Raw genomic sequence first — 15,575 nt, forward strand, 5'->3', positions numbered from 1 at the left:
TGAATAAAGTGATTAACGACAGCCTTTAGACCCCAAAATAGAAATTCTGAGAAAAGGTTTGACAACCAAGGCAGAGATTTTTGCATACAGTTCAAAGCTTAGCAGAAGAAAAGAAAAGAAGTGTAGTATTAGAGCTCTGATAACTGTTTCCTGCTATTACTTATGCTTAACAAAAAAAAAAAAACAGGTGAAACTTTTAAAAATATGGATACTGTATACTGAAGTTTATTAATGCAGTTTCATGTTTCTCCAATCTCAAGATATTACATACCAAGTATAAGTAGTATCAAGAAGAAGCCTACAAGAATGGGAAAAGAGTTCTGATAAGTATGTTTATGACAAACTTCATACTAATCAAATAAGCTACTTCTCATTTAAACAGGCAGCCTCATCAGAGGGAAATTATTAGCTGAAGTTCTACAATTTAAATTGGTTTCCAAAGCACAAGTGGACACATTTTATTTACTTAAAAACATTTTTAACAGTTTTTTTTTAAATTAGAAAATTTACTCAGTAGTATTCTAATTCTGGACTATGTTACCTCAATGTGAAAATTCCTTTCATGTTCCATTTGAAATCACATAAAATGAAAATGTTTGATAGTTCAGTATTCCCAAACTTTAATAATATTTGTTGGAATACAAATCATTTTTTAAAAAATAGTAAAGTCTGTAAATCTAATTTCATAAACCCAATTTCATAAACCTAATTTTATAAACAATTTCCCACAAGGGTCTCCAAAGATATACTCACAGTCATGTCCATTGAATCTGGGTGGGGTTGGGGGGTATCTTTGAAAAGAATCCATAAAAGAAGAGAAGAGGAGGAGGAGATTTGATTTATACCCCTCCCTTCAATCAGAGTGGCTTACAATCTTCTTTCCCTTCCCTTCCCCTCCCCTCCCCACAACCGACACCCTGTGAGGTTGGTGGGGCTGAGAGAGCTCTCTGAGGACTACTCTTGAGAGGAACAGCTCTGAGAGAGTTATGACTGACCCAAGGTCATACCAGCAGGTGTAGGTGGAGGAGTGGGGAATCAAACCTGGTTCTCCCACATTCGAGTCTGCACACTTAACCACTATACCAAACTGGCTCTCCTTCAAATCTCCAAGACACAAAGTCTGTACTGTTTGGCATGCTGCTTAATTAATTAATTTATTTTATTTATTACTTTGCATTTATATCCCGCCCTCTCCGCAAGCGGACTCGGGGCGGCTTACAGTATCATAAAAACAATCATTCCATAAAACATATAAAACCATAATACATTTATCAGTTTAAAACTATTACGCTATCTCGATCCAGTCTGGCGGTATTGGGTTCTGACTATGACCACCAGCTTCTGTAGGATGTCCGGTGGCAGCTCATTTTCAGTCAACCAGAAATGCCTGTCTAAACAGTTCGGTCTTACAGGCCCTGCGGAACGCCGACAGATCCCGCAGGGCCCTTATAGCTTCTGGGAGGGTGTTCCAGAGTTCTGGTGCTGCCACCGAGAAGGCCCTAGATCTTGTTGCACATAGCCTGGCTTCTTTTGGGCCAGGGGCAGACAGCAGATTTTTTGTCCCTGATCGCAGTGCTCTCTGGGGGATATATGGGGAAAGGCGGTCCCGTAGATAGGCAGGTCTCTGACCATAAAGGTTTAAGCATTATGCATAAAGAATATTAAAATCTTATGTTTCAGTGGTTTCAGAACCAAACTAGATTTGACAGATTCAGATGAGTTCATCTGTCCCTTTCTGGACTATGTTAGCTCAATGTGTTCTGCCCCTTTAATAGAGACTGAAACTTTTCATGAGATAGAGGTAAATAATATCACCTAGTAACTAAATTTCATCCCATTAAGCCTCTTTTAGAAGGACAGGACATTTTTTCTTCTGGTAGTTGGCTAGTTGGCAACTGTAGGCTAAAATCTAGCCTACAAATATTGGGTGCCTCCTCTTTCCTCCCTTCCTATTGTCATTCCTCTTTTATGTCTCTAAACCCTTGACTAGGTTAACATGATTCAATAAAGCATGCCTAACACTGAAGGTAATGTTGGCTAGATGAACAGCAAAATCAAATTTCAGCTGGTCTAATTTGCTATACCCTAGGAAAACAGGTACTCTTAAAAGGATGAGATACAACAGGGGTGGCCAACGGTAGCTCTCCAGATGTTTTTTGCCTACAATTCCCATCAGCCCCAGCCAGCATGGCCAATGGCTGGGACTGATGGGAGTTGTAGGCAAAAAAACATCTGGAGAGCTACCATTGGCCACCCCTGAGATACAAGATACCAGTAGCAGTACATCCTGGAGCAGCTGCTGCTCACTGGATACAGCAGACAAAGCCAGCTTAAGGACTTGAAACAAGGAGATAGTGGGGCATTTGTGCTAAACCTGATCATTTAGCATTACAGACTTTATTTTACAAACTGATTTTGTAAAGCTCAGCATATGATTGGTTTTTATACTTTCAAAAGTCTGACACAGCTGTGTGAAGATTACTCCAAAGAGAATGTATATGGGATGGCTTAATGTATTTTCAAATTGTATGCCTGAAGCCAAACTAGACACTATAATCAATGCTTAGAGCATTCTCTAGATTTTTAAAAAATTAATCAAATGCAGGCTCACGAAACAAAGGAGTCACTTGATAGTCACTTGCAAACTTAAAATTCATCCCAAATGCACACCACCAAGTATTCACACTCCCATCTACATTTTTACTCAAATGGGTACAAAATCAGTTTGAGTAGAATAGTGGCAACCAAAGAAAGAATTAAACAGCTGCTCCCCTCTTGATCATAGCTTTCCTTAATTACTAATTTTGATATTGAAAATGTTACATACAATATCTAGTTTGATCTGTTCACTATGTTTTAACATTTGAAACATTTAACATTCACCCTGATGATGATTCCAACATGTTCCTAAGAGCTGCAAGAACTGATTTTTCCTTCCTAGTTCAAATAATCAAATTGTGTACTTTCTATATAAAAGAATCAGAAATTACTACCATAAATCCTATACCATGTTATTTAAAGCAGATAAGTACATCTAATAAGTCTCCTATTTGAGGGAAAGTAGGATTGACAATAAATCACAAATTCTCCTTGCGCAAAGAAAGCAGTGTGTATGGGTTAATACATATTTTCAACCATTTCACATACTTAGATTACAAGTTGGAACTTCAGGTACCCATTTCTTCCCACCAATGTATCGAATTGCAGGTGTCCCTCGCAGTGCAAAGCCAGCAAAACACTGAATGGTAACATTATCACCAGGAACATAGTATCTTTTCTTCCCAATTATTCTTCCGTAAACGATTTTCAGTTTAACAGTGTCTGGTGAAGTTCTTACTGCAAACACACAAAAAGCTATTAAACATAATAGAAAGCAATTCTCAAATCCATACAGAAATATAGCTATTTCCCCTAAATAAAAGTGGCAACATTAATAGTAGAGTAGGGGGATTAACCAAAACAGTACATATCTCTGTTTTCTTTTCATCAGTCAGATTGGTACAGCAGATAAACTGATCATCTTGCCAGGTAAGAAACAGATTCAGTAACAAACCGAAGCCTAATCCAAACAAGATGGAGATGATAGGGAAGTTTTGGAACTAGAGTGTTGGCATTGTTGGCATACAGCTGGTTCTGGATAATTACACAAATTTGGAACACTTTTTGATCTATTTTATATTTGGATAGCCAAGTAGTTTCCAAGGCTCAAAGCATCTTCTGTTTTGGCTGGTACACCACTTAGAACTCTTTTTGGAAAAGAATGACGTTGCCACAATTAATCATGCTTAAGGTTAGATTACTATAATGTATCTCCATGGACTGGGTTTAATCATCTCACAAATTTCAGTTGATTTAAAATGTTGCATCAAGACTGTGGACAGGAACATAGCACAGTGAATGTATCACCCATGTGCTGCATGATTTGCCTTGGCTTCCAGTTTCAGGATATGAGTTGAACTAACAAAGAGAAAAACAAGTTGCTTACCTGTAACTTATGATCTTCGAGTGGTCATCTGTGCAGTCACACACTGAATACTGTGCCTGAGCTGTGCCCTTCTTCGGGAAAGTTCCAAAGCTAAAGAAACTTTATGGCGGGATTTACCTCAGCGCGAATAACTATAGTACAGTGCGCATGCTCCTCACTGAGGTAAAGCCGTGCCCATCTCAGTTCCTTCCTTACACCGCTAAGCCATGCCAGGAGAGGAATATAGGGAAAAATGAAAAAGGCCAGCAGTGGGGAAGGATGTGTGGGTGGGTATGATTGCACAGATGACCACTCAAAGATCATAAGTTACAGGTAAGCAACCTGTTTATCTTCGTGGTCTCTGTGCAGCTCACACACTGGGTGACTAGCGAGCTAAGATAATGTGGAAGGTGGGTGCTGGCTGAGGAGAACTCAAGACCATGGAGACCAGGTAAGTACAATGGTAAGTTATAATAAAATAATAGCAAAAAGTGTAACAGCAACAATAAACTTGTTTTATGTTATATTAAATGCCTGTTCTTCCTTCCATAAGAAGGGAAACAGTAAGACAGAAATTATCGTACATAACATTACTAATGGAGCACAGAACTCAACACTGCGCGACCAAAAGCCACATCTTTACAAGCTCAAGTGTCTAGGGCATAATGCGTGATAAAAAGTGGATGGGGTGGACAACGTAGCAGCCTTACATATATCCACAGGGGAAAGACCTTCCCAAAAAGCAGAGGAGGTGGATACCGCTCTAATAGAGTGACTCTTTGGTAAGTGTGATAGTTCACATTGTGCGATTTAGTAACAAAGGGCAATCACTTGAGACACCCATTTTGAAAACCTTTGGGTAGAAATTGGTTTAAGTAGGGCCAGAGTAGGAAACGAATAGACTGGGGTCCAATTGAAACTCCCTGGTTCAATTAATATACACATCGAGAGCCCTTTGGACATCTAGTATATGTAAAACCCTTTGTTCCTCAGTCTTGGGAAAGGGGGAAAAGGAAGGCAGGACAATGGGTTGGGACATGTGGAAAGAGGACATGGCCTTTGGGAGGAAGGTTGAATCTGGATGGAGAATCACCGTGTCAACATTGAAAACCGTGTAAGGTAGGTCAACCCTTAATGCGCATAATTCACTAGCATGTCTAGCCGAAGTTAAGGCTACTAGTAAAGCTGTTTTCCACATTAACCAATGTATGGGGCATGTCGATAGTTGTTCAAATAAGGGCAACATCAGATGGGACAGGACCAACGAAAGACTCCAAGGAGGGTTTACATTTCTTTTTGGTGGTGAGAGATTATGGAGCTCCTTCAAAAAGACTTTAGTAAGATGGTGTGAAAAAACCGTGGAAATATTAATACATGGTAAGCTGAAATAGCAGCTAAATGCACTTTAACAGAAGAAAAACTCAAACTGGAACCATTAAGTTCTACTGCGTACGCAAGGATGTCCGTGAGGAACGTGTTTCGGAGAGAGTGCATGCTCTGTGGCATATGACTGAAATCGCCTCCATTTCAAGCGGTACAATTTATGAGTTGAAGGTCTCCAGGCATATGATAGTATTTCAGAGACAGGTGCAGAAAAGTTTAGTGTGAGATCCTCCACGCTGTGAGCTTGTAGAACGTAGGGTCAGGGTGCAGCAGCTGACCCTCTTGTTGAGATAGGAGATCCGGTGAGCATGGAAGATGTATGTAGTTCCCCCTACTGAGGTGAAGAAGCATCTGGAACCAAGGTTGACGTGACCACCAAAGGGCTAACAGGATACGTGATGTCTCATGATGCTGTATTTTCTTCAGTATTCGAGGGATCAGAGGTAGAGGGGGGAACATATAGTGAAGATGTCCTCTCCATGGGCTCAGAAAGGCATCTCCCTAGGAACCTGGCAAAGTGTCTATCCTGCTGTGATACAGGGTACACTTGGTGCTGATGTTTGTAGCAAACACATCGATGGCATGCCGAAAGTTTTGAACACCGGGACTAGGTACTTTGAATTTATGGACCACTCTCTGCTCAGGATATCCGCTCAAGCATTCAGAACTCCAGGTACATGAATGGTCTGCAATCGTATTTTGTTGGAGATGTACCAGTCCCATAAAAGACAAGCCAGGCAACAGAGGGAGCAAGAGGCAGTCCCTCCCTGTTTGTTCACATAAAAGACAACTGTGATGTTGTCTGTAGCGATTTGGACCAGCTTCTCTCGAGCCAACCTGGCAAAGGATTGTAGTGCGAGATGTACGGCTAGGAGTTCTAGAATGTTGATATAAAGTAGTCGCTGGGAATGGGTCCTTCATCCTTGGACACTGTGAGGGCAATAGTGGGCTCCCCAACCCTGGAATGATGCGTTGGAATATATGGTAAGGTATGGATTGCCTTTGCGAAATGGCAAGCCATGGAGAAGATTTTCCCTGGAACCAGTGAAGGGAGGACAAGATTGCTGAGGGTATCTTGATCCATTTGCATTGAGGATCCACTCCCATCTGGAAAGCTTGGAGGAACCAGAGTTGAAGAGGATGCATTCGAAGTCTGGTGAAAGGCACTACAAAGATCGTGGCCGCCATAAGACCTAGAAGACACTTGCATGCGGGCCATCTCTATTGTAGCTCCACACCTATGGAACCAGCTCCCGGAAGAAGTGTGGGCCCTGCGGGACTTTGAACAGTTTTGCAGGGCCTGCAAGACCATCCTCTTTGGGATGGCCTTCACCGATTAAAAAGATAGAGGGATTTGCCTAAGTGACTTTCACCATCTGTTGAAATAGCACCAGAATGTTAATTTTATTAATTTTAGAATTTTAATTAAACTGTTAAACTAGCTATTGCTTTTAAATATTTATTGTATAGTTTACTGTATTTGATTTGATGTTGTTAGCCACCCTGAGCCTGCTTCGGCGGGGAGGGCGGGATATAAATGAAATGATGGCTCGATTGAAGTCTTTGAATGGCTCTGGCAGTCTGTATTGGATTTATTCGGAAAGACTGTATTAATGTCTCAATAGTGTCAGCTCTGTCCGCTGGTAAGAACGTCATCTGTCCTCTGGTGTCCAGAATTGCACCTATATAGCGTAGTGCGATTTCTGCTGGTTGACCTGCAGTCCTAAGTTGTTCAGTAAGTTCAAAAACATTTCTAAGTTGTTGTTCAACTTTGTGACTGAGGGGGCCACAAGAAGCCAATCATCTATATACGGAAAAACTGCAACATTTTTTGTTCTGAGGTAAGTCACTACTGCTCCCATACATTTCGTGAAGATTTGTGGTGCAGTCGCAGTGCCAAAGGGCAGCACCTTGTATTGGTAGTGGAGGTGTCCAACGGAAAATCAGAGAAACCGGCAGTGCTGGGGACATATCATTATGTGAAAATAGGCATCCTTCAAATCGATTGACACCATCCAAGATGTTGCGGGGATGAGAGGTAATATGGTTTGTAAAGTGACCATCCAGAAATTTGGGACTTTGATATAGAAGTTCAAGTTCTCGAGGTCCAGGATCGGCCTATTGGAGCCATTGGATTTGGGAACAAGGAAATATCTCCCGTACATTCCCTGTTTTAACTGGCTTTTCAGGACAGGCTCTATAGCGTCCTTCCGCAAGAGTTCTTGAATTTCTTGTTGTAGTATGGTGGGTGGTGGCGTGGTGACAAAATGTGGGGTATCTGGTCTGGACTGAAATTCCATGGCATACCCTAAACGTACTATGGTGAGGGTCTATGGATCTGAAGTGATATGTTCCCATGCACTTATGAAAGGAAGCAGCCTGGTGCCCATATATAGGGTGTGCGTGTCAGCTTCCTTGTGGCTGGGGCGGGTGTGTATCAAAAGAAGATTTCAACTGTTGAGTGGTCTTTTTAGGGACTGATGACTTCGATCTAGATTGGTAAGATTGTTTATGGGGCTGTTGCTGTCTCTTCCAACCCTCTTGAGCCTGAGAAGATTGTTGACGTCTGTAGTAAGGCAGTTTCCACTGCTTTGTGCAAAAAAATCACTGTGAAGAAGGGTGAGACATTCACAGGTTTTTGGCTGTCTTACAGCCCTCATCCACTGACTTTAGGGCATCACTGGTGGATTTACCGTTACAGGGTAAATCTTCAATTTTATTTTTAACATCTGGTTGCAAGGATGTTGGGCATAGCCAAGCGTGTCATCTAAGAGCTACTGTAGATGCCAAAATCCTTGAAAAACATGAAACAGTGTGCTTCACTGCTGAAATTTGCTGCTTGCATACCTTAGTGAGGCTTTGAGTAATGTCCAGTGCCTGAGTTTGGGAGTCAGATGGAAGCTTAGACATCAAAACCGTCAAGTTCTTTAACAGAACATGGTTGTAGGCTGCAAAATGAGAGGTATGACAAGTATGTTTGCATACGGGTAAGAGTAAACTTTTTTTGCCAGAGTATCAACCTTAAGTCCACCTCTATCAAGAGGTATAGTAGATCTTGATTGCTTCATTTTACATGAGGAATGTACCACCACCAAGTTCGGTTCAGGTGGATTCTGTAAAAATTTTGCTTCCCCCAGATGGATCTTATATGTTGATTCATACCGTTTAGGCACCGGTGGGGTAGAATTTGGCTTATTCCAGGCTTCCTTCAGGGTTTCAGTCTGAACTGCAAGCACAGGAAGGACAGGGGTCGCCAGCATATCTGTGCGAAGAATGTCATGCACTAAATCAGAAATGGGAGGTACATCAGGTGTCATCTGGATTCTTAAAGTAGAAGACATCTTCTATAGAAGATCCAGAAATATCCTTGTTCCCTCTGAGGGGGAGCCTAAGTGGTCAGGGGCCTGTGAGTCCTGTGGTTGCTCAGGAGCAGGGACCTCTGGAGAGTCCTCCCCCTCAACATCAGAGCCATCTTCACTTGATTGGAGGGGGCATCAGAATTTGGCTCCAGCATATCAGAAGAACCAGCATCATCTGTTGGGCTAATAAGTTTAATCGGTGCCGTGGGTTTCTTCAGGGCGGTGTCTTGTTGTGCATCAGAATCAGGCATCGATTGTGGCTTATGATGAATTCTTTCCCAGCGTGGTGATCTAGATTGTTCCTAGTACCAGTAATGGCGAGGAGATTGTTGGTAATGGTGCATCATAATGTGAATGGACATAATACTGCTCTGGACGGCAGCAGGAGCAAGGATGATGAAACTCTTCATAGCAGGTATCATTGTAGTAACAAGGTTCCCTAGGTGGAAATCTCCAATACAATGGTCTGTAGCAAGGTGGAGTTCGCCATGGAGGTTCCCTGTCATAATCTGAGCCTGCATCATCATACGATCGTGGGGAGGGGGGTGGAGACTCCTCCCTTGGATTCAGTGGGTGAAGTGGGGAACGTGGAGCTTGTCTCGGCTCCGAAGGTTGTTCCCCTGTGGAGACTTCATCTTACATCGAAGGTTGAGGGGGAAGATCCTTCGGGTTCAATGAGCCATTTGCTTTGCCGATGCTGTCAGCATTTTCCTGATCGACCAGTGGAGGAACAGGAGTTTGTGTTGGTGTCGATTGAACTGAGGGTGTCGCTGAGTTAATACCCGTCAGAATAATAGGCTGGATTTTGTGGAGGGCGGGTGTCGAGGCTACAGAGCCTGTCATCTTATGTTTCATCTTTTTTGGTCTTGTCAGAGTCTATTTTGAAGACAAGTGCCTCTTTATCTTCAAAGGCTTCAGTGTCATAGCCTTATGTTTCAAAACCTCGGAAGAGGACCCTTGGATCCCAGACGAGGTCGAGGCAGCCAAATCTCCCCGCATGTAGAAAATACACAACCACACTGTTATAGTGACCAAATAACGAAACGATATTATCAAAATATAACAAGGAACAAAAATTAGGAGTCCCAATGTGCAGGGGGTCGACTTAAGTGACTGCAAAATAATGAATTTTTCATAGGGACACAAACTGTTTCCAAAACAACTTCAAAGACAGGCACTCAAGGCCATTGAGACTTATTGAGTGTAGTGCCTGTCTCTGAAGTTGTTTTGGAAACGCTTTGTGTCCCTATGAAAAATTAGGCTCAATAAGGCTCAATGGCCATTGAACCTTATTGAGTGTAGTGCCTCATTATTTTGCAGTCACTGAACATTGTGTGAATACCTATATTGATTTTGGTCTGAACTGGACTTTTAAAATTAACTTGTATGGAGCACCCTTTTCATGACGTGTGAATGAAGCAGGATTTCAAGTCGACCCCCTGCACATCGGGACTTCTAATTTTTGTTCCTTGTTATATTTTGATATCATTTCGTTATTTGGTCACTATAACCGTGTGGCTGTGTATTTTCTACAGTCTATGAGTGACCTCTCTCCTTATTTACCTACCTCCTGAGAGTTATGGCTCAAGTTGATACGTTTTTTGCTTATTTGAATCTCCCCGCATGTCAGGTGGAGGAGATGGCAAGAACTGTGGACCTTCAGAATGGTGCATAGCAGGTTTCAGTGCGGTCTCAATGAGGTAAGTTCAGGGTCCAGCTGCTTTATTTTTCTTAGCCTGGTGTCCAAACTGCACACAATGAGTTCAGGCGTCCACTCTATGGTGTTCCCCCAGACAAAGGAGACAATTACTGTGCCCGTCAGTTGGGGGGATCTTAGTGTTGCAAGACAAGCAGCGCTTAAAAAACGGTGTTTTTCCCATACGCTACCCCTCAGTGTGTATTCCGAAGGGGTAGGGAAAGGGGAGGAGGGACTGTGGAGAAAACAACAAACGTGATGAGGTTATATTATTTAACTTATGTATTTTCACTTATTTATTTTTCAGGAAATCAAGTGAAATCCATGTTAGTCAACACGAATAAAGGGTGAAAGATTGAAGAAGAGATTTTTCCAACCAGCCGACAGGTGGTAAGGAAGGAACTGAGGTGGGCATGGCTTTACCGCAGTGAGGAGCATGCTCACTGCACTATTGTTATCCGCGCTGAGGTAAAGCCTGCCACAAAGTTTCTTTAGCTTTGGAACTTTCCCAAAGAAGGGCACAGCTCAGGCGCAGTACCCAATGTGTAAGTCGCACAGAGACTACGAAGAAGATAAACAGGCTGCTTACTTGTAACTGATAATCTTCAAATGGTCATCTGTGCATTCACATCCATGGGGTTAAGGTGCCTGTGCCAATCCTGATCGGTACCTGAAAAGCCTGGGATTTTCACGCCTCGCACCCAGTGAGCATGTGCAGAGGCCCACTGCACATGCTTACTGGGCAGGGCACAGACATCCAGCTGGTTCCTACTGACTGCTGTCATGATACAACCAATCAGGAAGACCGACAAAAGAGGGAAAGGATGGCAGGTGGTGTGAATGCACAGAGTGGGTCACAACGTAGTGCTATGAGCTCCCCCATCCTTTCAGCCGAGGTAATTGCAACTAGGAAGGCTGTTTTCCACTAAAGTAGTTTCAATGGGCAAGTAGCCATTGGCTCAAAGGGGCAACCCGTGAGCTTGTCTAGCACCAGTGAAAGATCCTAGGGGTCAGTGAGCTTTCTGGTGGGTGGGTGAAGGCAAAGCAAGCCCTTTAGGAACGGCTTTGTCTGTGCATGAAGAAACACCGAATGCTCATCTATGGGTTCATGATAGGCAAAAATAGCTGTGAGATACACCCGAACAGAGAAGTGATTTACTCCAGAGTTCACCAAGGACAGCAGAAAATCGAAAATCACAGGCACCTCTGTCTTGGAAGGGAAGGTATGACACTTTCCTGAAAAGTCCACAAACATGGCTCATTTATACTCATAGGATCTGCCAGTAGACTGTCTGCAACTATTCAGAAAGCCAAGCTGGACTCTGGCTGAGTAGACAAGGGTGTGATCTTCCATGCTGTTAGTTTGAGGTGAGGCATACTGTGGTGTAGGAGTTATCCCCCGAGCGGACAGGAGATTGGGTTTTGGGTGGAAATAATGAAACGCTCCATTGGCCAGGCTGAGAACGATGGGGAACCAACTCTGATGTAACCACCATGGGGTTATCAGAATGCAGTCTGGGTAGCCCCTCAGTAATTTGTTGACTACTTTGGTCAAAAGAGGGAGTGGTGGGAAAAGGTAAAGGAAGTGGCCACTCCAGGGAAACAGGTGGCCATCTTCCCACCCCTGGAACAAAAAAATGGGACACTTCCAATTCTGAGACATCATGAACACATCCACCTGTGGTTGACCCCAACACTGGAAAACTGGTGATAGGTAAGTCCAGCTCATCTCCCACTCACGCATCTGAGCAGCCCCTCTGCTGAGAGAGTCCGCCTACATACTGAGGTATCCTGGAAGGTGTGTCGCTGTTATAAAGAAGAAAAGGGTAATGCATTCTCTCCATATGTCCATGACCAGAGCGCACAGCTTTCTTGACCCAGTCCCTCCTTGCCTGTTGACATAACTGAGGACTGTGGTGTTGTCTGTTAGAACTGCAATAGTCTGGTTTGCAATAAGAAAACAGAAGGATCTGAGGGCATATTGAATCGCTAACAACGCTAGAAAGTTGATGTGGTGGTGCCCAAAAGAAAGAGGCCATTCATGTGCACACTCCATCCCCATAGCGATTTATCTGTTGTGATGGTTACTGATGGGGTAGGGAGATGGAAGAGAACTCCCTGAAGGAGGTTGGCTTCTTGTTTTCACCAGTCCAGAGAGGAAACTGAAAGAAAAGGTAAATAAGGTCAAAACCCTTGGGGAAGCTTGGAGACTATTTAAAACTACAATCCTAGAAGCTCAGATAAAATATATACAAGTCAGGAAAGGAACAAATAGGTATTTTAAAAAGCCTGCATGGTTAACAAACAAAGTAATAGAAGCTGTAAAAGGTAAGAAGGAGTCCTTTTAAGCGGTGGAAAGCTAGTGCAAGTGATGTTAATAAAAGTGAACACAGGCTGTGGCAAATAACATGCAAGTCTGTGATCAGGCAGGCAAAAAGGGACTATGAGAAGCATATTGCAAAAAAACATAAAGACCAACAATAAAAATTTCTTCAAATATATTAGAAGCAGGAAACCAGCCAGGGAGGCAGTGGGGCCCTTGGATGATCAAGGGGCAAAGGATTACTGAAGGAGGATAGGGAAATGGCTGAGAAGCTGAATGCATTTTTTGCCTCCATTTTTACTGTGGAAGATAAGAATTGTTTGCTCACTCTAGAACTGCCGATTTTGTGAGGGGTGTTGAAAGACCTGAGTCAGATTGAGGTGACGAGAGAGGAAGTCCTACAACTGATAGACAATTTAAAAACTAATAAGTCACCAGGCCTGGAGTTCTGAAGAGTTCTGAAAGAACTCAAAGGTGAAATTGTGAATATTACAAAAATATGCAATCTTTCATTGAAATCTGCCTCCGTTCCAGAGGACTGGAAGGTAGCAAATGTCACCCCCAACTTTAAAAAGGGTTCCAGAGGAGATCTGGGAAATTACAACCAGTCAGTCTGACTTCAATACCGGGAACATTGGTGGAAACCATTATCAAAGAGAGAATTAGTAGGCACATTGATGAACAAGTTGAGGAAGACTCAGCATGGGTTCTGTAAGGGAAGATGTTGTCCCACTAACCTGTTAAGAGTTCTTGGGGGTTCGACTAGATGACCCTGGAGATCCCTTTCAACTCTATGATTCTTTGAGGAGGTGAACAAACATATGGACAAAGGGGACCCAATAGATGTTGTTTACCTTGACTTCAGAAAGCTTCTGATAAAGTTCCTCATCAAAGGCTCCTTAGTAAGCTCAAGAGCCATGGGGTAAAAGGACAAGTCCTCTTGTGGATCAAAAACTAGCTAATTAATAGGAAACAGAGAGTGAGTATATATGGGCAATTTTCGCAGTGGAGGATGGTAAACAGTGGGGTGCTGCAGGGCTCAGTACTGAGTCTGTTGATTTTTAACTTGTTCATTAGGTAAAGTTATTGAGAGGGCAGTGGCGCTATAGTTACAGAGTTTTTTGGATGACACTTCCGCCTTAGACTCCCACCAGTCCGGCTTTCGTCCGGGCCATGGGACGGAGACAGTGCTGGTCGCCTTGGTGGATGACCTTCAGCGGCATCTGGATCGAGGCGGCGTGGCGGTACTGATGCTGTTAGATCTGTCGGCTGCGTTCGACACGGTCGACCATCGGTTACTGGCCTGCCGGCTCGCCGACACAGGGATTAGGGGGTCGGCCTTACAGTGGCTTTCTTCCTTCCTTGATGGACGGGGACAAAGGGTGGCAATTGGGGGAGAGCTGTCCCGGAGGCACCCACTAGTGTGTGGTGTGCCACAAGGTGCAGTTCTCTCTCCGATGTTAACATCTACATGCGCCCCCTTGCCCAGATTGCTCGGAGGTTTGGGCTTGGGTGCCACCAATATGCAGATGACACCCAGCTCTATCTACTAATGGATGGCCGACCTGACTGCGTCCCAGAAAACCTGGACCTAGCATTGCAAGCCGTGGCAGGTTGGCTCAGGCTGAGTGGGCTGAAGTTGAATCCAACGAAGACAGACGTCCTTTGCTTGGGCCGCGGTGCCCCGGGAAGGGAAATCCCCCTTCCGGTTTTTGACAGTGTGCTGCTGAAAGCGGCCCACAGGGTCAAGAGCTTGGGGGTTCTTCTGGAGCCTTCACTATCAATGGAGGCACAGATAGCGGCCACTGCCAAGTCCGCGTTCTTTCATCTTCGACGGGCGAAGCAGTTGGCCCCCTTCCTGGAGCGCCGGGACCTAGCAATGGTGATCCACGCTACGGTCACCTCAAGACTGGACTGCTGTAACGCCCTCTACATGGGGCTGCCCTTGTGCCGAACTCGGCGGCTGCAGCTGGTGCAGAACGTGGCGGCTAGGCTGCTGTTAGGGCTCCCAAGATGGGAGCACATACAGCCGGGTCTACGCGGACTGCACTGGCTGCCAGTGGTGTACCGAGTCCATTACAAAGTGCTGGTAATCACCTTTAAAGCCCTATATGGCCAAGGACCTGCCGACTTGAGGGACCGTCTCTCCCCATATGAACCCCAGAGAGTGCTGAGGTCAGCTGAAAAGAACCAGCTGAATATCCCTGGGCCAAGAGAGGCCAGATTGAAGACCACCCAGGATCGGGCCTTCTCCATTGCAGCCCCACTGCTGTGGAATCAACTCCTGGAGGAAGTACGGGCCCTGTGATGTTTAGACCAATTCTGCAGGGCCTGTAAGACCTACCTCTTCAAAATAGCCTTCACCTAATGCCGAGTCAAGAAAGTCTCGCTGGACATATTTTAGTCACTGAATTTTACTAAAGACCTAAGTTATAGCACCACAATTTTAATTTTAATGTAAGTTGCTAATGTTTTAATGCTGATTTTATAATTGTAACTGTATTTAATATGTATGGTTTTATTGTATATTATATTCATATGTTGTGAGCCGCCCTGAGCCTGCCCTGGCGGGGAGGGCGGGATACAAATAAAAAGTATTATTATTATTATTAATGATTTGGAGTTGGGAGTAAGCAGTGAAGTGGCCAAGTTTGCAGATGACACTAAATTGTTCAAGATGGTGAAAACCAGAGAGGATTGTGAGGCACTCCAAAGGGATCTGTCAAAACTGGGTGAGTGGGCGTCAACTTGGCAAATGAGGTTCAATGTGGCCAACTTCACGGTAATGTACATTGCGGCCAAAAATCCTAGGTATAAATATAAGTTGATGGAGTGTGAACTGACAGAGAC

At 43.9% G+C, this 15,575-nt stretch overlaps 1 protein-coding gene across 1 annotated transcript in view; it reads right to left on the reverse strand.

Moving 5' to 3' along the window:
• Nucleotides 1–203: 203 nt before the first annotated feature.
• LOC132567578 (zona pellucida sperm-binding protein 3 receptor-like) overlaps nt 204–15,575 on the reverse strand; it is an 83,192-nt gene continuing 67,820 nt past the window's right edge. Inside the window, exons 4-5 of the mRNA XM_060233255.1 lie at nt 3,148–3,336; nt 204–298 (exon numbers count right to left, since the gene is read on the reverse strand). Coding sequence (XP_060089238.1) covers nt 264–298; nt 3,148–3,336 — 224 coding nt within the window. The 3' untranslated portion in view covers nt 204–263. The remainder of the gene's footprint in view (nt 299–3,147; nt 3,337–15,575) is intronic.

The sequence above is a fragment of the Heteronotia binoei genome, chromosome 2 (genome assembly GCF_032191835.1).
Source record: "Heteronotia binoei isolate CCM8104 ecotype False Entrance Well chromosome 2, APGP_CSIRO_Hbin_v1, whole genome shotgun sequence".
NCBI classification, from domain to species: Eukaryota; Metazoa; Chordata; class Lepidosauria; order Squamata; family Gekkonidae; genus Heteronotia; species Heteronotia binoei.